Here is a 24,272-nt window from a genome sequence, read left to right as displayed (position 1 = left end):
TTAAGAGATTTCAAACTTACAAAATAGTGTTTTACATAGTAATAGTGTTTTACATAGTAATTTGAAATTTTGAAGAAGCGTGGTTACGCCTCATACAGTTTTTGGAATTGGAGCATTAATATAAAGTAGAAGTAAGTAAAATGATGGAACTCAGTGTGTCTACCAAATCAAATGTGCTGCTAGATTGTTTAAGCTAGGCAAAATTGGGGCTTAAGAGTCAGATGAGAGTAGGTAGGTGTGTATATGGGAGAACAGTAAAGGAGCAGTTTTGTTCCACTAAAACAACTTATTTTATAGTGTATATTATTCAGTCAATTGAGCAGCAAAGCTTCATAGACACTGTCTAGGCGAAGCAAGATTCAAACAAATCACTAATTGGTAAGGCCTCTGTATCCTACATTACATGGGAAGTGATCTGTAAGGCAAGTGACACATAGTGCAATGGATTAGTGAAATCTGGAATAAGAAGAGCAGAGATACGATGGTTTTTTTATTTCCAATCGATTAAAACAAGTTGGTATGCGGATGCTCTGCTGCAAAACCCTGTTTAAGGAAAAATTGCCACTGTCAAAGTTTGATAAGCCAGATATGAAACAGCTTATTTAAAAAACGACAACAGGGGGCTCGAAAGAACCATTTGGGGGAACCGTCCATCGTCACATAAGCTTTCTTGTCAGAAAAAAAGAAGTTCAGAGGGCTGCTTTAAGATCTGCCACTCAGACTAGCTTGGCGTTTCACTGCTGATCTGCAAAAGGATCTGGCTTTATAGGTATCACTGCCTATTAACCCAGGAAAATGAACAATTAGCACAGGTTGCACCACTATCTTTCACATTTCAAGAGGCATAAGCATTCTCATACAACAACTAACATCTTTTCAGCAATCCAAGTAGCAATCAGGAAGTTTTCAATGACAGACAAGATGTTCCACGTTGTGACTGATTCTGGGAACAATGTCACCGAAGCCTGTAGGATATAAGCCCTTTCCTGAACTTCATGTTTTTAACATTGTCTTCATTCATCTGTTAAACAAAAAATCGCGAAGAAAGGAAACGAGGACAATAAACAGCCAGTGAAAAAATTGAAAAATTATGCAAATATTTCGGTCAAGACCTCCGCTTGACCGTCCTCAGTGCAGAATAAAACTGATAAAAATATAAAAACCGAACCTTAAAATAAAAACACCAAACTAAAATTGGACGACCCTTTCCTAGTAACGGTGAAAGGGTAACTGAATAAAAAACACAAGTCTAAATGGCATTTCAGAATTTCATTTTGCGTAAAGCACTTTTAAAGGCTGATCGCTTTCCAGTTTGATTGTTATCGGAGACTCTATTCGATTGCACAATATAACTTTGTGGATGTATGTAAAAACGATCAGAATTAATAATTTTGTCATAAATGGGACTTAGAAAAATTTCTCCAGTGTCTCTATTGAGAGCTACCTTTTGGTGAATGTTCTTTTTTATTTCCACTGCCTCCCTGAAAACTTGAGTGAGACCTTTAACGGGGGCAACGATAGAGACCTCGTCAAACAAAATGAAATGGTGTGGATTCTCGTACACATGTTGCGCCAAGGCGGAATCAAAAACCTCAGGCCTTTGGCGTAACCTCATTGCCTTGTCGATTGAGGACTTATGCTCAGATACCCTCTCCCCCAGTTGCTGTTGGGTTCTACCAACATAAAAACAGCCACAAGAACAAGGAATTCTATAAACACCACTGCCCAGAATGGGGCTGGTTTTATCTTTGCCGTTGTTAAAAAAGTTCTGTGTAATATTTGAATTTTTAAAAGCGACGCTAAGTTTATGTTTTTTAAGGATTCTTTTCAATTTGTCACTAAATTTAGGAATGTAGGGTAGAACAGTGAAAAGTTTCTTATCATCCACCACCGGGACGGTATCTGTTTGGGCTTGTGGACCTGATGCCCTCCCCTCTGCCTTTTTTCGTCTTCTGTATATAATGGTCTCAAGTAATTTTATAGGGTAGCAATTGAAAAATAAAATGTCCTTAATATAGTTCAATTCTGAGTCTATGTGAGGCTCTGAGCATATTCTTATTACTCGGTCAACCAAACAAATAACAACTCCTCTTTTTATGCAGGGAGAGTGGTTGGAGGAAAAATGCAAATACCTATCGTTATGCGTAGGCTTTCTATAAATAGAAAATTCAAGGCCAGGAGACTTATTGAAAATTAAAACATCTAGGAAAGGAAGTTTGTGGTTATGTTCTAGTTCTATAGTGAACTGTAGGTTAGAGTCAAAAGTGTTCAGGTGAGTTAAGAAGGAGTTAAGTGACTCCCTCCTCCATGCTCCTACAGAAAAATAAAATCATCGACAAGCCTACCCCAGACACGGTCTTTTATCTGAAAATTTTCCAGAGTAGAGATTTCTATGAATTACATATAAAAAGTTACCCTTTCACCGTTACTAGGAAAGGGTCGTCCAATTTTAGTTTGGTGTTTTTATTTTAAGGTTTGGTTTTTATATTTTTATCAGTTTTATTCTGCACTGAGGACGGTCAAGCGGAGGTCTTGACCGAAATATTTGCATAATTTTTCAATTTTTTCACTGGCTGTTAATTGTCCTCGTTTCCTTTCTTCGCGATTTTTTGTTTATCATGATTAGCCAGTGTGGTCTCAGAAATTATTTACATTCATCTGTTGCACGTGTTCTTGGATTTTTGTCCACTCGAAGCATAGCCAATGACACCCCTGAAGAAGATTGCTTGGAATCCTTTGATAAAGTCGAAGATGTCGATCCAACTGTTGAAAATGATTCAGACGGTCTTTCTGTTCTTTGTTCTAAAAACTCTGGAAATGAAGATACGCTTGCTGAAGAATCCGAATAAACTGATGCAGTGTCTAAAGAAGAGGGTGATCAAAGTAATGGAGAAAAAGGGTGGGGAGCTGGGAGTTTGTCAAAAAATGAGGTTGCAACACAGGCTATCCGATCCGAAAACACGTTACACTTGCTCAAACATTGATAGTCGAGGTTGTCACTACCCCTTTTGCTCTGGGAATGGACCATGAAAACGTGCCTAAATAATCAAAAGCATGCCCACTCGTATTCTTAAAATGAAAGTTTGAAGTAGTAACACTTTGTATAATAAAGCAAGTGTATGGGTTGGAGAAAGTATTTTCTGCCGCAAAGCCAAATAAATTTTCGAAACAACTTATCAAAAAGTGAAAATGTTTATATATTGCATCCCTTTGAAAACCCATTAAGAGAAGAGAATGCTTAAAGGAAGTATTGTGTAGCAAAGGGTCTAAGTTTCTTTGAGATTCAGAATTTGAGAAATTTCATTTTACATATTTACTAAAGAATGAATTCGGTGGAGGGCCTAGAACATTATTTTCCAGCGCAAAGTGCCGTAAAAATATACAAAGTACCCTTAAACCATGAATTTTCCTTTTGATTTGTCTCTCCCACAGATTGGATAGGAAATAATTAATCTTAAAAAGATGTTTTAAGCTGCGAGGCACCGAAAATGTTTGACTTGGGGGTAAGAAGTATCATTTTCCCGTGAATTTTTTTTCGTTCATACATTGTTTCAGATGGCTTCCAAATATCAGGATGGGAGACGGGGAAAGCATGGTCTGGAGGGGGAGACCGTCTCCCACCAAAACAACTATGGGCTCTGCTTAAACACTAATAACTTTTAGCTGACTGCGCAATTTGACGACGAAAATTATTTTATTTTCAACAGCATGTTTAAACAGCTGTTTTTTGAACGAAAACAGCTGTTTTCTGTTTTTATCAAAAAACAGAACAGAAACAGAGACAGGTCTTCTGTTTTTTTGTTGACCTGTTCTGTTTCTGTTTCATTCAAGCCCTGTTCATTTTTTTCCTGTTTCTTCAGAAAAACAGAACAGTGCCCATGCTTATTCTAGACACTCATATGACTGACCCCATATGTGGAAAATGTAGTTCGATAACACTTTCTAAGGCTAAATTGCATGGAAGGTCGTAATGGCTGGGTCATGTTTTATGAACCGACACTGACAGATATCCGAAAATTGTACTTTTTAGCCATTTATTTTACGTCAAACGTAATGAATTGGGAAAATCCTTTTTAGAAAAAAATTATGGAATGTTAGAAATTAATTGAAGTAGGTAAGGAGTCGAGCTTCAAGCGATTTGGATTGAGAAGGCTTGTTCGGAGCCATGTAGCCCGGCAGTGGCTTGAGGCTGCAGTGACCCGTTAGAAGTTTGTAATAGTAGATTCCAGAAAACCAACAGCTAGTGTAGGATCAGGTCTGAACACTAGATGGTTTAAAAAGTAAAGTAAAGAACGAAAACAAACCAGAACATAAAAAAAAAATATCACGAACTTACATGAGTAGTAACACGTTACTAGAGTTAAATTCTAGTTAGTCCTTGTGTAAGATTTTGAGCTGCTTCATGCAAAGTCACTTTAACCAAGGTACAAAGAGAGTCGAAGGTGCTACTAGCTTCAAAAATTCAATGTTTCGTTATCTGTAATTTTGTTTTTCTTTTTTTTTTTTGTGCACTCGTGCGTAAACCGAACAGTTTAACAGGGAAGCCAGCTTCTTCGTAGAAGAAAATGGAAAAACTCCTATTCCATTTGGAAAATTTCCCCCTCCTGCTTTAAATTTCCTTTTAAGTTTCGCCGAAACCTCACTTGCGAGGAAAATTGCCACCAATATTTCCTCCGAGGAAAGTTCTCCTTACATGCAAAACGATCTTATTTTTGGATTTAGAAGGTTAGGTTTATTAACCTACCCGTTGGGTGTTGTTGGATGAATAATATCCTGAAAATGCGAATAATTTGACATTTGGACGCAAGGAACTGTGGCGTTTATGTGTTCAGGAGTTTCTAATTTCAGTAAACATAAAAATTATAAAAGTGGACCTGTGGGGTGGGGGGATGTAATCCTAAAACCTTTGCAATAGTGCTCTCATCATGTAGCTAAAGTTTATTGGCAATCGGATGATCCCTGTTTAGCAATACATATAATATATATATATATATATATATATATATATATATATATATATATATATATATATATATATATATATATATATATATATATATATATATATAAATATATATATATATATATATATATATATATATATATATATATATATATATATATATATATATATATATATATATATATATATATATATATATATATATATATATATATATATATATATATATATATATATATATATATATATATATATATATACATATATATATATATATATATATATATATATATATATATATATATATATATATATATATATATATATATATATATATATATATATATATATATATATATATATATATATATATATATAAATTCTTTTAAGGTACTTTTCGTAATATCTAGTAACTAATTAAAGTAATCCCAAGATATTTAAACTGATCTACCCGCTTTAATTCAAAACTATTCAAGAAAAGAGATGAATTATCTGACACTACTGATACAGTTCACGAAAATAACATATATTGGCATTTTTTTCATTAAGAGCTTGTAAATTCCTTGACTACCAATCAGATAAAGCTAGTAACGCATCTTCAAGGTTCTGGAAAAGAAATGATAGGTCCCTGTGAGAAACAAAAATTACTGCATCATTAGCAAACATTATAATTTTACAAAGTGGCAAAACTTCTGGCAAATCATTTATAAAAAGAAGAAATAGAACAGACCAAAGGACAGAGCCCTGAGGCATTCCGTAATTAATCGGAAAATTTTAGAACAGAGATCTCGAGATTAATCAACCCATTCTAGTTGTCTCGCAGAAAGGTAAGATGCAAAAGATTGAAAAGCATGTGTTAAATCCCATAAGACTTAAGTTTAGAAAGAAGCAACGAATCATTTACGGTGTCAAACGCCTTGGCGACAGCGTCAAAAATCGCCATTGCGTGTTGATCTTCATCTAGTGAATCATTAATATTTAGTAAAAGCACAGGAATTGCCAGTTCAGTTGACTTTCATTTTATAAAACGTTATTGAGACGTGTGTAAAATCTTGCTATCAAATAAATATTTTATCAATTGACCATTTGCAAGTTTTTCCAAAATTTTGCCGAAAATCGAAGGTAGAGAAATGCCTCTATAATCTGAAGGGTCAGTTGAATTCCCAGCTTTAGTTAATGCTATACATTCTCTTTTTTTTAAGCTCAGGAAAAACCCCATAAATAAGTGATATATTAAACACATGTGCCAACAAAGGTGAAATGCTTGACGCTACTTGCTTTACGGTTTGAGCCGAAAATCCAAATTCGTCCTTAGAAAAACTCCGTCCAAGATTCAGAATAATTTTTTCAATCTCATGAGGCACAATCCCAGAAAAAGGAAACGAATTTTCTGCATGTTGCTCATTAACTAGAACAAAAGGGGAGTTCAGTTGCATATTCATAGTCGATGCAAGTCTAAACCAATATTACTGAAACAATCTCCAATAGTATTTAAAATTTCAGTCGGCTCTGTAACATTTTCTCCATTTAAAACAAGGCAATTAACACTAGTACTTTTACGACTGCGGGAACGTAGCTTTTCATTTATCCATGACCTTAAAAAGTATTTCTCATATCTGATTTATCCTCCAAAAATTTCTCCTTAGAATATTTTCTCTTCCCATGTGTGCGAAAGCACAGGATGGTTGGCCCCCAGCCCCCCATTACACTTCCTGGCTGAGGGCCACAAAACGGAGATCAGCACCACCGGTTTGGACCTTAAGGGTCTAGTGCCGTCATCCTTACTTAGTTTTTACTTTTTTTTATTTTTACTCTTCCCATGTCGGATATAGACCCCGAAGCCGTGCCGAAAGGTCAGCGGTGCGCCACCATAAAAAAAACTCTGGTGCGCCGCCGGTCTTGCATCTGCGCACTGACGCCACCGCTGATTTTATCGGTGGCGGTATCGCTAATACGCCGTCGTTTTTTTTCTTTCTTTTTTGCTTATCGATATTGACTTCCGGGCTTCAACCGTCATCCCGGCTAATCTGTTTCTTAAAGATAAATACTCTCATCTTGGGCTCGCCATGTATATCGGTTCGTAGGAAGAAAAAGAAAAAAATTTTCTTGAAACAAAAATTCTACCTTCAATTTAAAAATTCTCTTCATTTTCTTTCTGATTTTTCGGATGAAAAGAGGTAGGTAAAAGAGCATTAGGAGATTCAGGATGATATTATAGGTAGCGCGATTGCGCTACCTAAGTAATGAACAATGTTGGCATAATATATTTTTTTTCATACCAGGGCAATTCGTATCGAAGGAGTTGTCGTAAAAACTTCGAAAAGGGCTCATTCGATTGGAAATTGGAATAGCTAGTGTCCTTTTTAATAGTCGAAAGTGATCAGAAGGCAGATAACACTCCTTCAAAGCCCACCAATTCTCCAAACACATCAAATCAAAATTCAAAGATAGCCATTTTGTTCAGAGTAACTGATTTCCAGAGAGAAAATATGTTTTTGAGGAGGTTACTCCCCCACAACCCTTAGAGTAGAGGTTTTAAGTTATGTTCTGGGGGCATATAAGAACGATGTTGGCACAATGTATTATTTATTATTTTTTTTCCTTTAGACGGGGCAATTCGTATCGAAGAAGTTGTCGTAAAAACTTCGAAAAGGGCTCATTCAATTGTAAATTGGAGTGACTTGCACCCTTTTTAATAGTCAAAAATGATTGGAAGTCAACTAACATCCCTTCCACTCTCACCACTTCACTAAACACGTCCAATCAAAATTTTGAGATAGCCATTTTGTTTAACGTAGTTGAAAGTTCTGGAAATTAGGTCTTAGAGGATGACAACCACCCTGACAGCCCGTAGGGTAAGAGTTATAATTTACGCCCTGGAGCATATAAGGTGTTTATAGAAAGTGTTGTCGTAGAAACTCAAAAAGGGCTCATTCGATTGAAAATCGAAAGACCAAGTGCCCGTTTTAACAATTGAAAATGATTGGAAGGCTTGACATTTTTATAGTAAATAACGATGTGGGTATAATGTATAATTTTTTTGTTGTTGTTGTTTAGACCAGGACACTATGTATCGAAGGAGTTGTCGTAGGAACTTCAAAAAGCGCCCGTTCGATTGGAAATAGAAAGAGCTAATGTCCTTTTTAATAGTCAAAAGTGATTGGAGGTAAACTAATCCCCCTCCCACGCCCCCCCTCCCATTTGCCTTTATGTTTAAAAAATAAATGTTTCCTTAATATTACATCAAAATGCTCTGTGTTAATAGTAATTCCCAATAGGGCATCTCAGTAGTATCCCAAGATCGACTAAGGGTATTATGTTCAAACTTTTGGGGCTACTTCTGCTCTTAAAATTTAACCAAATCAAAATAGTGTAAGTTTATCCAAGCTAGCAAAGAAAGTAAATAGATTTTGTTTTGCGAATTGTAGCAATTTTTCCATTTCAGGTCAACTAGAGGAGGTATGAAACTAAATTAAACACTACTATTTGTGTCCAGGTTTTTAAAAGGGTCTATGCAGTTAAAAATTGCTGAAATTTTTTTTTCAACATACAAATAGTAGGCCAAACTATAAATTCTTAAAAAATCGAAAAGATTTAAAGTATTATTTTCTTTTCACTGAAAAGATTATGTCAATATAAAACGACAATAAATTAATTAAGAAAACTATTTCCACAAAATAAATTTTTAAAGGAAACGTAAAAAACTCCATTTAACAAAATATGAGTAAAATTAAAATCAAATAATCCACCAAGCTTAAAACTACCACAAATCAGCATCGATAAATAAATGAAACCCAAAAAGAACAGAAATTAAAATAAATAACTGAGTCAAACTCAAAACGAGCAGAAATAAACATAAGTTTGGCTCAAAATCCCTATGCCTTCCCAAGGCCAGAACATAATTTGCACTTTACTGGAAAAAATACAAATGAATGTGCATTGTCAGTTTAATATAAATATATTGACATTTAGTAATCAGAATCTTAATATTATTTGATTTAGTTAAGTTATAAAAGTAAAAACATTTATATTTTTTCAGTAAAGTGCAAATTCTGTTCTGAGAAGGCATAGGGATTTTGAGCCCAACATATGTTAATTTCTGCTCGTTTTGAGTTTGACTCAGTTATTTATTGTAATTTCTGTTCGTTTTTGGTTTCATTTATTTATCGATGCTGATTTGTGGTTGCTTCCCGCTTGGTAGATTATTTGATTTTATTTTTGCTCATTTTTTGTTTGGTGTAGTTCTTTACTTTTTTTTGAAAAACTTTTTTTGTGGGAATTTTTTTTTATTTAATCTGGAAAAGAGCTAGAGTTTGTATAGAAATATATCTATAGAAATGAATTGCATTTTTTTTTTTTTTTGCACAGTGAGAAGAGCACACTGAAGTTGAAGTAGCCTTAAACTTTGACTTGAAACTATATAACTTGACCACTTCTTTCTGAAAAGAATTTTGGAGGGTTATTCCGTGTTGATAGGAAAAGAGGGTAAAGGTATAGTTTAGTTCCCCCTGTAGTGTAAGGCGCAGGAGTTATATGGTAAAGGTGCAGGTTGGTTGTCCCTTATAAAAACAACTTATTTCAGCTGATTCAAAGAAGAAGCACATTTGCTGCATTCTTCGGACCCCAAGGTCCAATGCTAGTATCATATCCCGCGAGTGGCAGTTTACGATCATCAAGTTCTGGCTGTGTCGGCCACCAGTGCCCCAGCTAAACAGCTTTTCAGCACGACAGGACTGATAGTGACTGCAAAAGGATCAATGGCTCCAGACAGAGTGAACTAACTCACTTTTGTTACATCAATTGTAACTGAAGTGATGTAACCGCTGATTTAAAATTACTGTTAAGCCATGGTATCTAACTTCTTTACAGGTTTTTTTTTATGTTGCTATTTCTTTTGTTTTGACTTCCTTTTCGTACGTATTTGATGAACAGGAGATGTTTGAACTTCAAACTTTGAAAGTTATACACACATTAGCCCAAATCATTAACAAGAAGGAAATGACTAAACACGGGATTTTGTAGGAACAATGCGATGTTAAACATAATCACAACATAGGTTTCCCTGGGTCTAGTGGCTAAAAATAAGAATTCTACTTGGTCTGATCGACGGTGAAAGTACAGTAGTAGGTACCATTTTGCGTACGCCCCTAGGAAAACTTAAACTTAAGATCAGAAAAAATAAACTGAAGATCAGAATTAAACTCAAGATCAGAAAAAATAGAAACCTACAATAATTCAAACTCAAAACAACCAGAAATTACTATTAAAGAATAAATGAAACCCAAAACAAACAGAAATAAACGATCATAACAAACAAACAAACAATAGTTACGAATGTAAATGAGTATACAAATCTTAAAACAAGTGAAACTTAAATTGAATATGCAAATCCAGCTTTAAACGAACAAAAATCATAGGCAATGCAATAAGTAAAGAAAAGAACAATGTTGGCACAATGCAGTGTTTATTTTTTTTTTTTTTTCTTTTTCCATACCAGGGCACTTCCTATGGAGTGCCTATATTTCCTTCCGATTGGAAATTGGAACGGCTAGGACCTTTTTTAATAGTCGAAAGTGATTAGAAGGCAACTAACATCCCTTCCACGCCCAGCATTTCCCCACACACATCCAACTAAAATTTTGAGATTGCCATTTTGATCAGTGTAGTTGATTTCCAAAAAGAAATTATTTTTTTTGAGGAGGACAATCCTCATCAGCCCTTAGGGTTTGGGTTCTAAGTTCTGCCCTGGGGGCATATAAGAACGATTTTGGCCCAATCTGACATTCAAGCCTGAACGCAATCATTATGGAATTTGTTTCCGATTTCAATTCAGAAGGCAGGGATTTAGAAAGGGGATTATATTCCCTAATGATTGTTTTAATATGTATTTGAAAACTAATCATTTTTGCTATCTTATTATTTCTAATTCCTCCTCATCAATTCATTTGCATCGTATTTTTACAACAACGGAGTTCTTATTATTTGCACTCATAGAAATTGTCAAGGGGTTCGGTGTACATTTTGAAGCGCCACGTGCGCCGTACTGTTTCCTACAATGCTTGGCACAGTTCTACCACGACTGGCACAGTTGTGCCACGTTTGGCATGCACCATCTGGTGAACGTGATTTCTAAAAGTGAAAACTACTCGTAAATTTATAGTTATTGTAAATTTTCCAATAACAAACACAAACACAAAGTGTAAACTGACCAATACGCTGATGGTTTTACTTTCTACAGCGAATAAAATAAATGAAATTACAGCTGTTTTGAGAAAAACATTATTGGAGAAAGTATTTCTCTGACACAATTTTTTAAGCAGCCTTAAACAACAAACTTAATGGTTTGGGCCGAGTTCACTTGTTTTAATTTTTGTGCTTAGAAATTATGTTTTAACTGGCTTTACGTAACTAGTCAATACTTAATTTTAAAAAATATATATATATTTTTTTAATTAAACGTTCTTTGTCATATTTTTCTATTTTAAATTTATCCAGAGCAAAAAGGGAGTCACACTTTAAAACTTTTGGAATATCAGTTTAAACACACTATTTTCAGGTCATGTCAATAGCGTTGCTATTCGGAATCTTCTCTACTGGCAGTTTGCCTGCCATCTAACATGTATATTATTTTTAATTGATACAGATGGTGTATGACTCCGGATGCTTTGATACTGGTTTCAATGTTTCGGGATTATCTGGATTGGAAATTCGAGTCCTCTACTCCTCTGTCTACACAAAAAGGATTGAGGATTTAAATCTTTAAACAAAAGGATTTAATATAGAAGAACTAAATCTTGTTATGAATGGGACCGACATTAACTAAAATCTTGCCATTATTCTTATTTCTTAGTTAAGTGTCACAACGCAGACTAAATAGTTGTTTCTACTTTCTACCATCCTAACAAATGGTTGTTAGCAATATCTGTATTATGGGACCAGCACTTTGGCTTTGTTCCGTTTTTTTCTAAACCAACTATTTTGGTTTAGTAGGAAATCTGTTTAAGGCCTAGCCTCTGCGTTCTTTTCAGAAAGTGTGGACCACAGACCAGATTGATGAAAGTGAAAGACTTCGAAAAGCTGGAGCTGCGTGTAAGCCAGACTAAAATCTAAAAGTGCTTAAGATGTGTGGTGAATCCCTGGTCCCATCACAAAAATAGCTTCTTACATAAGAAACAATTAAATTGAAAAAAGTACAATTTATCACAGGTTCGAAAATGCCGCCATCTGCTGTTACAAGCTGTGTAATTTCGCTTGAGTTTTGCCATCTCGTTTTTTTATTTTTGCATTTGGACTGAGAAAAAGGAATGGTAACATGCATGCATCCTACATTGAAATAACTCTCTTAAAGAAATGAAAGGTAGCCCTTTGCTTCTTCCTTAGTACGGTAATGATATTAGAAGGTTTGCCATGGAAAGAGAATCAGCTTTGAGATGAGGGAGATAATTTTTAAATTAAATTATCAAAGTAGGCCTATACGATATTCTATTTCAATTCCTTTTTTTTTTTACAAAAATTACTCATAAAATTTGAAATTTTCACGAGGTTGTCAACTTCACTGTTGTGGTTATTATTCCTGTTTCAGGCTATTCTGACTTACTATTCCCATAAGGATAATTTTGCGCCAGAGAGGTGGGTTGGTCTCACCTTGTTTAAATCTGAAACATGCAATGGCTTACAATCTGTGAGATTGAAGGCAAAGAGAGGGTTCAAGGCCCTTCCAGCCCCGCCCTACCATCTTCCCATAAAACTTTTAGCAGAAGCTTGCATATGATTGGGAAAAAACTGGACTCGTAGCTCATCCACACCACCCATCCCCCATCAACTTTTTGGCAAAAAGGTGCGGATATGAAAACTTGGTACCTGCCAGGCCCATAAAAGGATTTTCAATCAGTATAATTGAAAGTATAAGTGTGACCCCTCTTACGCCCCTCCCAACGTCAAGCTTTTGCGGAAAGATAAACAATATCTTGAGCCATACATGATGCAGGAATATGAACTAATAGCTCGAGCGTAATTTTTAATATTCTTTGACGACTTGTGTTGGATAACAAATTTTAAATTGCAACCGTAGTAACATAAAATACGCTATGTGACACGTTTTGTCAAAGGGCTATATATAACCCACAGTTTATATAATTAGCAGTATGATCTTTCCCTATTTCACCCATTATAAAAACCCGGACCGATGTGCGAGTGCTCCAGAGAACCTATAAACATAAGCGGCATTAGATCTTTTCACGGGTAGACAAAGAATAATCAATTACGGAACAAGTACTGACAAAACCACTTGGCCGGCTCAACCAATAAGTGGACAATAAGTGCACAAATAAGTGGGAGGAGCTTTTTGTTCGCACCGAGAATGAAGAGCCAGAAATCATCTGCGGTAAACTTACTGTATAATTATATAAACTGTGATATATAATTAAATTATAAACCAGACTATACCTACTAAACCAGACAATACCCACCAGAAACCTGTCTGGTTGGCCTTGGTAAGTCAATAACCCCAAATAACATAGAGATTCCTAGGGCCGTACGCAAATAACATGGTCCTATGGCCGTACGCAAATAGCATGGAGATTCCTATGGCCGTACGCCAAGTATAACATTGATTACTACTGGGGGGGGGGGCATCTGCCCCCCTGCCTGATTGATGTTGCCTTATTTTTAATGTTTTTGTTCTGAGATTTTGAAAATATAGCATTAGAAGTGCCAATTAGACGAGGTTCCCCCCCTGGAATTCAGCTTATGGGCGCCCATGCCCCCTTCCCAAGTAAATTCTGATGTACACGGACACTTTTTCAGGCTCGTAGCGTTTGATGGGTAACATTAAACTTGATGAATTCATATATTTAGAATCAAGATAAAAGGCCAGTTTCGTTATGCATCTATTGTTATCAAAATTCTGCTTTTTAAAGTTTCGGTTACGATTGTTTCGAGTCGCTCCTTACTTGTAGTTCAATACCACGAACTTTTTTGAATTTGTACATCTGACCTGGGCTCACCAGAAGGACTTGGGGGAGGGGGGAGCAAGGCCGTACCCAGAGGGGGAGGGGGGAGCAAGGCCGTACCCAGAGGGGGAGGGGTTAGGGGGGTTTGAACCCCTCTCGAAATGTTTTTTTACTCGTAAAACGTATCAAAAATGTATATAAATAAATTTCGTACGCATTTTTGATGTTTTTTGGTACTTTCCCATTATATGGGCCTTTCTAGAAAGTCGATTTTGGTTAATGCTAATGAAATAAAATAAAATAGGATGAGTATATAATAGTTTATAAACAAATTTCAGCTATATATTTGCAAATTAGGGGGAAGGGTGGGGGAAAGCATTTTATATATTAAATACGTAACCTAGCCTACGTACATTCCCCCGCCCCCTAAACCCCAAAAAACAACAGTTTAAATATCATTTACGCAATGAAAACCAAGCTATGCATTCCATACTCTATAGCGGTGTCCTGAATTAACCCGTCAAAAACCTTTTTTGTACCCTCCCCCCCCCCCCGAAAAAATCTTTGAGTAAAACCCCCTCCGAAAAAAAAATCCTGGGTACGACCTTGGGGGTTAGGCTTCAGTTCCCCTTTCATTAAAGTATATTGATGGTACTGTTCTAATATCTGTACAAAACGCGAGACATCCACTCGAAAAAATCAAAAATCTGGCGCTATCTAATGCTGTATAAACAATTATTCAGGGGTTTCTCACTCTGGGAACTATATTTAAACTTTTGTTTTTTTGGGGTTTAGGGGGGGGGACGCCTAGGTTAGGTTACATATTTAATATATGCTATTCTTCTCGCCCCTCCCCTGTATCCACCACTATGTACAGATATTAGAACAGTATCTTATTGATTATGTACTGTTTCTCACTCTTTAGCCAAAACTTTCAACATTAACTCTTTAGCCAAAGCTTTACGTAACATTAATAAAAAAACAAGTTTTTTTTAACTGAAAGTAAGGAACAACATTAAAACTTAAAACAAACAGAAATTATTCCGTATGTGAAAAGAACTGCCCCCCTCCTCAACGCCTCGCTCTTTACGCTAAAGTTTTTAATTGTTTAAAAAAATAAAGTTAAGAGACAGAGTCAAACTTTAGCGTAAAGAGCGCGGCGTTGAGGAGCCGACAGCTCCTTTCATATAGGGAATAATTTCTGTTCGTTTTAAGTTTTAATGTCGCTCTTTACTTTCAGTTGAAAAAATTGTTTTTTTTAGTTAATTTCTGAACATTTTTGAATTAATGCAGCTTTGATTTTGGCTCATCGTACATGAATAATTAAAACGAAATTCACATAATAATTTTCCTTTTTTTGGCTAATTGGCTTTCTCGAAATTTTGTTCTGACGTAACTTACGAATTAGCTTACGTAACGAATTTCTATATTCGTATGTTTTATTACGCATACTAGGTAGTTCGATCCCTAGTCAATACCTCGCTCTTTACGCTAAAGTTCAAATTTTGTTCGAATCACAAACCCCTGAATCACAAAGGCGAGTTAATTAGAATAGATAGATCTTTTGAAAGTACTAAAAAAACTTTAGAGTAAAGAGCGAGGTATTGGCTAGGGGGCAAATCTCCTCATGTACGTAATAATTTCTGTTCATTTTAAGTTTTAATGTTGCTCCTTACTTTCAGTTGAAAAAAAACTTGTTTTTTTATTTAATTTCTGATCGTTTTTTAAATAATGCTGGGAAATCTGGCGTCCCCTTCATAGAAATGTCCCTTTCCCTAAGGAATTATCCTCCATGGAAAGATCCTCCCCCGTAACCACTACTCCGACCCCCGACTAGAAAAAATTCCTCCTGGAAACGCCTGTATACTTCCCAATAACCACTACTATATGTAAACAATGGGCAAAGTTTATAACTTGCAGCCCTTCCCCCGGGAACTGTGGGGGATTAAGTCATCCTAAAAGATATATTAATTAGATTTTCGACTATGCTGAACAAAATGACTCTCTCAAAATTTTGATTGGGTGACTTCGGGTAAAAAATGAGCGTGGGAGCGGGCCAAGTTGCCCTCCAATTTTTTTGGTCACTAAGTGGCACTAGAACTTTTAATTTCCATTAGAATGAGCCCTCTCATGATATTCTAGGACTACTGGATCGATACGATCACCCCTGAAAAAAAAAACATCACGCATCCGTGATCTTTCTTCTGGCAAAAAATACAAAACTCCACATTTTTACAGATAGGAGCTTGAAACATCCACAGTGGGGTTTTCTGTTACGCTGAATCTGATAGTGTGACTTTAATTAAAGTTCTGACTTTTAGGGGTTGTTTCCCCCTTTTTCCGAAAATAAGGCAAATTTTCTCAGGCGCGTAAATTGTGATGGTTAAAACTAAATTTGAAACTTATATATTTGAAATCAGCATAAAAAATCTGATTCTTCTGATGTATCTATTGGTATCAAAATTCCCTTTTTTTGAGTTTCAGTTACTATTGAGCCGAATCGCTCCTTACTTACAGTTCGTTACCATGAACTGTTTGATTAAAAAATAAAACAAGTTTTTTCAACTGAAAGTAAGGAGCAACATTAAAGCTAAAAACAGACAAAAATTATTACGTGTATGAGGGGGTTCGCCCCCACGTCATTGTCTCGCTCTTTACACTAAAGTTCGAATTTTGTTCCAATTCTTTAAGAATGACCCCTGAATCACAAAGACCGTTTAATAAGAATAAATAGCTCATTTTAAAGTACTAAAACTGTTTTAGCGTAAAGAGCGAGGTACTGACGAGGGGTGGAACCCCCCCCCATAAACGTAATAATTTCTGTTCGTTTTAAGTTTTAATGTTGCTCCTTACTTTCAGTTGAAAAACTTGTTTTTTTAAATTTAATTCCTGACGGTTTTTTTTATAATGCTGGGAAATCCGGCACTCCTTCATGGAAAATTCTCTTCCCCCTGGAAAAATCATCCCACGTACCTCCCCCCCCCTTCAGAAAAAATCCCGCCTGAAAACGTCTGTATATTTCCCAATAACAAATACTATATGTAAACAAGGGGCAAGGCTCAGAACTTGCAGCCCTTCCCCCGGGGACTGTGGGGGATTAAATCATCCTCAGATATAGTTATTAGATCCCCCCATCTAATAACTTTTTTTATTTGACAAGACACAAAAAGGAGCTCGAATGTATCTTAGAATATATTTAAAATAACGCATTTTATAAAATCATTATCCACGCTTTAATATTTTATCTCAAAATTTTCTCAGGCAATTCTGAAACAGTATTTAGTATTAATCCAGATTTACAAATATGTGAAATTGACCACTCTATCACTAACCAAGTGGTTCTGGCGAAACATCCATTATTGATATCCTTAGACTTCAAGTGTAAGATGAATCGAGTGATGTGACCAGATTCCACCCAAAGCTTGGATAAACTGTTAATCATATTATTTCCAAATTAAAAGTGGAATCCTGATTTTGGGGGTAGCAATCGGAAGCAATGGGGATAACTACCCAATAGTTTTGGAACGTCTTTTTTGGACATTTCTATTGAAAAAAAAAATTGAAACAAAATTAATGCACTCTCCCTACCTTCTATAAAGTACCTTTTCCGTGACTCCATTTTAGAAAATCTAAGAAAAACCTTGCCCTCATCCCTTTATTTTTGTAAGTTCGCGCCACTGTCGGATTTGTGTTCTAAATGGTTATTGGCACCAATAAGCAAAATTCTTCCAGATCCAGGGACCAGAAACTAATGTTTTAGAACTTGGTCTATAAATTTCACTTTAATTTACCCGTTTTTTAGTTTCCGACTTGCCCCTCCCTCCATATGAGTCACACCCTCCAGATAAATTCATGAGTAGTTGGTGCCACCATCTATTTTTTGTGCCTGCAATGATGCCATGATACAAAGTTGATATCGTTCGCCTATTTTTAGAGAAGAAAACCTATTTTCAAATAAGTAAACAATAGAACTTTTAATAAATTTCAATGTTTTAATAAGATGAAAGTTTTTTTTTCAAACAGTTGAATGTGAAATAAAAATTCTTTTGAAATGCAGATACGACCTTTTGAACCTGGATGCAACGATTTTATAACATGTTGTTTTTTCTAAGCCTTTAAAGGTTGAATAAAATTCATCTTGGGACCTAATAAAGATGGGACAAAACTATTCTTTTCACATGTCGACTATCGTAATTGCACTTTGAGATCTGATTATATCAATTATCCTTTGTTCAGCAAAGAATGGCTGGCGAATTTTCAGTTTAATTTTAAAAATAAGGCAATGACCTTTGAAAAATTAATTTCAACTTTGGTTCTTTTTAAATTTAGTCAGTCATACTTTATCAAACATCAAAATTTCTACAGGAGACAAATGCTATTACTTCTGGAACTGGGGTCGTAAATCATGGCTATAATTTTCTTTTGCGAGAAGGGGGATAATATTTGTCGATTTTTTGAAAAAAGATCCTTAACCCAAATTATTTAACGCCATGACAAAAACATGACCCCTATTCTCTAGCCAAAGTATTATCACCTACGAAACAAGTACTGACAAAACCTATCCTCTCCACACAAAAAAGTGACCCTTTGTATACCTATGCGAACCTGGCAATTAAATCAAGAACTAAAAACCGTAGTTACACAATTCATCCCCTTCACTCGTCGCCTGAATCACGCTCTAGCATAATTATTGGCCGGAGCAAAGTATTTTGGCTCGGAGCGATTAAGTAGTACAACATTTTGCATCTAGAGGCGCTGAGGTACGCGGGGTCACTTTTGGAGACTTTTGTTAGTACTTGTTCCGTAGGTGATTATACTTTGTCTCTCTAGCTGACGATGAAGCATTTTATCAATTATTGAGAAGATTATACTTTACAAAACTTGAAGATTTTTTTATGATGGTTGAAGTCAATCCAAAAGCGCCATATTTGTTCCAAATCTAATCAACCATTAAGTTCAGCTGGGATAATTCAAAACGTGATATGTGACACTTTTTATCGCAGGGGTGTTCATATCTTCTTCCTTCTCGATTTACGAAATGCGCTCGGTGGCCTGCTCCATGAATTGGTGCAGAAATGATGACGAAGCGAGAGTAAGAACATTCCCTATCGCTGTTGTCAGTTGTAGATAATCAGTGAAATAATAAATAAATAAATAAAAAATATTACCTGTCCGTCGTCCATACCAAGGGAAGGTAATTGGGCTGGAATCACCAGTGTTTCCCCATCTATGGTGACGTGACCAGATGCCACAAGCACATCCGGCCGGCGCATATACTCTCTACGATTTGGGTCATACGTAAATGTGGCTGTGGCATGTACATTACCCTGAAAGTAAAACTGTTGTAAGGTCAACTGTTGGAAAAAAATTGTTTTAAATTTCACAAAGAAATTATACCAAGTCCTACGACAACGAAGTTAGTTGAAACATTTAACGTTAATTATGAATAACATATTATTCTACTGTACGTACAAGGTCCAACTGGAAATGGGAGGGGTGGTATGGAATAGGTATTTTCCCCACATTTTTAAACACTTATTTGCAACTTCCCCCACCCCATAGGTTGTTTTAGGGGGGACAGAGGGGGCACTTGCCCTTGGCACAGATGTTTCAGGGGCACAAAATTTCAAATAAATAATCGAACAGTTACAATCATTTCGTAATTTTCGAAATATCTTTGAGATATCTTATCAAAATTATATTTATTAAAATGAAGTACAGGGCACAATTAGCAGTAATTATAAGTATATTGAATCCGAAAAATTTTTTTTTCCTATATCCTCATCATTCCTTGAAAGTAAAAGTAAGTAAACCGACTTTAATTAATTTTAATTTTTTTTGCGATATTTTTTGTGACCCAAGTAAGATATAGGAACGGGGGGTTAGACCAATCGACTGTTCGTATTTTATTTTATAGGTAGGGTATAAATAACCATTTGCCAACAAGTGCCTAAAAGGGCGAACTCGTGTCTGAAATAATGTTGGGTATTTTTTCAATGCCTGGATATAACAAAAACGAATAAAGAGTACAAAAAAAAATGAAAATTAATGTAACTGCCAACAACACATTATTAATCATTTGCATGATTAACTTATTGTATTATAAACAGAAAACAACGGTGGACAAAACAAGGGGTAGAAAATGACAAAAGATTGAAGACTTACAAACAGTAACAAAAAGAAGAACACCAGTAAGCAGGGGCGTCGTTTGGGGTGGCAAGAGGGGGCAGTTCCCCCCCCCCCCAATGATGTGGAGAAACAGATTATTATACATCCCACGCCCTTTGACTATCCGTATATGGACCCCTCTTGCCCCCCCCCCCCCCAATAAACATGCTGGAGATTTGCCCCTGGCAGTAATAGACAAATGGAAAGCTAAGTTATCTAAGATTAGTAGACTATTTCCTAGACTTTCGATTTCCGCTTAAATTACAATGTGGACTGATATGAAGACAAAATAGGGATAATGAATAAATAAGAAGGAATGGGAGGAAGGTATAGAATAAAAATGTTTGAAAGCGCTATGAATCAGCACAATTCATCATATTATATTTACTGGACGCTAACAGATACGGTGAGAAAAAAGAATGTGGAATTACTGGGAAAAGAAAGCAGAATTAGAGAGAGCGAAAAAAGAAGAAAAATACTAGAAGAAAAAATTTAAATGTGAATTCAAGATTGCTATTTGCGGGTTTTTAATTTTCAGTGAGACATGGAGGATAGAAAGGAAAATAAGAATGGTGATAAAATAGGATGGGGAAAAAATCTAAAAAAAAAATTGTACACTGAAAAATATCTTACATTAAGATACGTAGAATTTTGATTCTGATTTAAGTCCACTGGTACAACTAAAATTCCGCTTCCTGAAAAATCTAGAGATCGGAAAGGGGTGGGACTTCCATTATGAAATATTTCTTCTCCCATCTTCATGTTTCGAACTTTTATTATATTCCTTTCTTCAATAAATTAGTTTTTTAAACACAAAAAGATCGGACTGCAAATGGCTAAAAAAATTAGTTTAAATTCAATGTAAAATTAACTTTTAAATTAACTAATTATTTAATAATAAAGTTGGCAGTTTGTTACGTCTAATATAAAAAATTCCTTGATAATATTAGAATTAAGAAATCAAAATAAAATATGAAGAAAGTTCCAACTATTTCCAAGAATTAATTGTGGGATTTTTGTAGTTTTGCTTTTAAAAATTTCACAAAAAAAACATATAGCCCACAGTTTTCAAACTGGAGTTTTACGAGCTTTTCGCACAAAACAAAAGCTGTCACTAAATCCAAAACCACCAATGAGCAGCGATTAAAATAGTTCTCAATCCAAATGTATTTTAACACTAAATTCAAATTTTCCAAGTTTCTAAAATCTTTCTAAATCCAAAATTACAAATGAGAACTTTGTCATACAACTTGTTTAAGAAAACTGGTCTAGAAATGCCTTTGTCCAACCGGTGGTTGTTCTCGAATTTCCTACAAAGAAGGTGGGTCGGCGATATGCAAACAATAGGGGGGTTTCCAGAAACGACCCTGCCAGGAGACGTTAACTGAAGAACAGCCCAAGGCAACAGTGGCGACAAGATATTTTTAATTCAATATTTCATTGTATAAAGTGGGGAAAGACTAGAGTAATGAAGAGAATAAGGAAAAAGGTAAAATGTGGGACAATGAAATGGAATAGAAACCAAAGTGTTTCGAAAGGAAAAACAGGGATATAATAATAATTCCATTTCAGGCAAGCTTCTAATCTTTTTATTTTTATTTGGGAGGGGGGTACACAAAGGATAAATCTTTATTATGTTGGCAGTAAATCAATATTACTGCAGCCTACATAATCCATTTCGATCCAAAAAGTTCCCCTTAGGAGACACCATTCGTAAAAGCAATTCTTAAATCCAAATTTAAAGGGAGGGTTGAAAGATTAGAAATACCAGTTTGGACATTAGGCCTACTATCAAAATTAAATCGGTTGACTTTGTAAGGGTACAATCATCGCTTGCAGCTTACCCGACACTTGAATATCAGGTAAACTGGGCGTATGGGTCTTCAACACCCTTCATTTGGAGCATCAGGCCCTTCCCCCTTAAAAATGCCCTGACACCAGGAAGTATTGACTTCACGCGTAATTGAGTATATAGAATCAAGAGAACATACCAAATATCCCCCTTCCCATATTTGGAAGGCAAAAAGTGAAAATTTTTGTTATACCCAGAAAAAATATTGGACACTATTAGACAAAAAAAACCCTCCAAATCTCTCCCAGAAAAAAGACTGTTTTATTATTATTGTTTATTGTATTAAGTTGGCTTTCTGTTAATTTTCCTTTCATTGTAATTGTTTTATTATTACTTTAACAAGAATAATTTTATAAAGCAGCTATTTTATCAATAAAATAATGCAAATCATTTTTGTAAATAATAGTCATTATTTATTACTCTAATATGGCTTATTTAATATTATTATTATTTATATTATTCCCCGACTCTTTTATGCTGGATTTTCTGCAGTTTTTCTAAGGGATACTAACATCAATTTCAAAATGCTTGAAGAAAGAATCAAAGATACTCAGAAAAAGGATAATATAGAAACCCTAGATCCCGTTTTTACTTAGAAAAAAAACCTTGGAAAATTGCTTGGAAAAAAGCAATTAGGGCACCTTGAAGGAGCCCTGATTGCTTTTTTTTAGAACACAAAGTAAAATTTTACAGTGAAAATTCATTTTAAAAAAGTGTAAATTTCGAACTTTATATAATTACAAAATAGTTTTATCGTTTTCATAAATAAATGTATAATAAATTTGACTTCTACACAAAATTATATTTAGTATATGGCAAGAAAAAAACAATAATTATCATTGAATAACCTAAGAAAAGCATAACTATTTTAAAATCGCCCAAAATTTTTCGCATTCCTGTTCTCGGGTAATTGTAATTTACAAAATCCGTAAGTCATCCAACCAGTAGAAAACAAGAGTAGAAAGGCCTCAATTGATCCCATCCCTCACCCCTGCTGCCACCTACAAATTTTTTATATAATTTATTCAAGGATTATCGATCGAGTCTAATGGGGGTCAAGGTCAATCGATCTGTTGTTGTTTGGTCACGTGTAATGCCACGAGGGGTGATTTACATAATCGCTCGGGGATTTATTGATTTATGACATTGGGGGGTGATTTGCATAATCAAGAGGGATAAAGTATTGATCTAGGACTCGAGGGGGAAGTGAATTTCCAAGAACTTGATTTACATAATCGGAGGGGGAGACTGTATTGATTTACGAAAGGGGAATTAAGAAACAAACATGGCTTCTTTGATCTTTGGCTAACCTAACCTGAGAAATTGATTTACGCCATTTGGGCGCTTTGAGGGGGTTGCGAATTGAATTTTTCAAATCGGTGAATTCCGCCGATTTTCTTTTTGTGGAAAATCGTTCAATTTTCGCATTTTCACTAAAAAATTACGCTTTTTCACTTTTATGGCAGCAAAATTTTAAACAAGACATCTGGTAACATATAGTAATCGGGGTGCTACCATTTTGAATAACCGTCACAAGCACTAAACCTCATAACATCTAACCGTTAGAACCACTATCCGTCATAACAGCGACAAAAAATTTATAAGTTTATATAATAGTAATAAGTATATAATAGTTCAGAAACAAATTTCGGCTATATATTTGCAGATCAGGGGGGGGGGGGGGGTGAAGCATAGCAAATATTAAATACGTAACCTAGCCTAACCTAGGTAGCCCCCCCCCCTAAACCCAAAAAAACTGAAGTTTTAAAATTTTAGATGTTATGACGGTTAGTGGTTCTGACGGATTTTGTCGATATCCTGACGTTAGTGTTCCTGACAGTTAGATGTTATGACGCCTTCCCATAGTAATCGACTGGATGAAAAAATCACCAATGTTGAAATGACAGCTTTGTAATCATAGCCAAAGAATGCGATTGAACAAATAAACTGCTCTTGTTTTGGCTCATGAAAGTTCAAAGACAAACCCGTCTTCAGTTATTTATTCATTTATATGACAAAGTAGATTGTGTAACTTAGTAACAAGATATAGCTGGATGAGAAATTCATAAGTCATTAAAAAGATACAGGTACTCTTCTATTAAACGTACTCTTTTATATAGTGCTAGTTTGGTTAATGCTAATGAAATAAAATAGGATGACTGTATAATAGTTTATAAACAAATATGGGCTATATATTTGCACATTAGGGGGGGGGCGGGGCAAAGCGTAGCATATATTAAATACGTAACCTAACCTAGGTACTTCTCCCCCCCCCCAAAAAAAAACAACGCTTTAAATATCGTATACGCAATTAAAACCACGCTATATATTGTATTTC

General features: G+C 35.3%; 1 protein-coding gene across 5 annotated transcripts in view; it reads right to left on the bottom strand.

The window, feature by feature from the left end:
* The window catches only part of LOC148945850 (E3 ubiquitin-protein ligase NRDP1-like), a 185,701-nt gene that overhangs the window by 152,507 nt on the left and 8,922 nt on the right, over positions 1-24,272 (bottom strand). For 3 of the 5 annotated variants that reach the window (XM_089098480.1, XM_089098477.1, XM_089098476.1), the window contains exon 2: positions 19,083-19,241. In XM_089098480.1, coding sequence (XP_088954606.1) covers positions 19,083-19,241 — 159 coding nt within the window. Of the gene's footprint in view, positions 1-5,464; positions 5,570-19,082; positions 19,242-20,715; positions 21,295-24,272 lie in introns of those variants that run through there. The other 2 variants (XM_089098478.1, XM_089098479.1) reach the window with 2 other exon arrangements.

Source organism: Artemia sp. Qi Xiang Cuo, chromosome 12 (assembly GCF_049724085.1).
Source record: "Artemia sp. Qi Xiang Cuo chromosome 12, ASM4972408v1, whole genome shotgun sequence".
NCBI lineage: Eukaryota > Metazoa > Arthropoda > Branchiopoda > Anostraca > Artemiidae > Artemia > Artemia sp. Qi Xiang Cuo.
The sequence above is the reverse complement of the archived record's forward strand: the minus strand, read 5'-3'. Positions and strand labels throughout refer to the sequence as shown.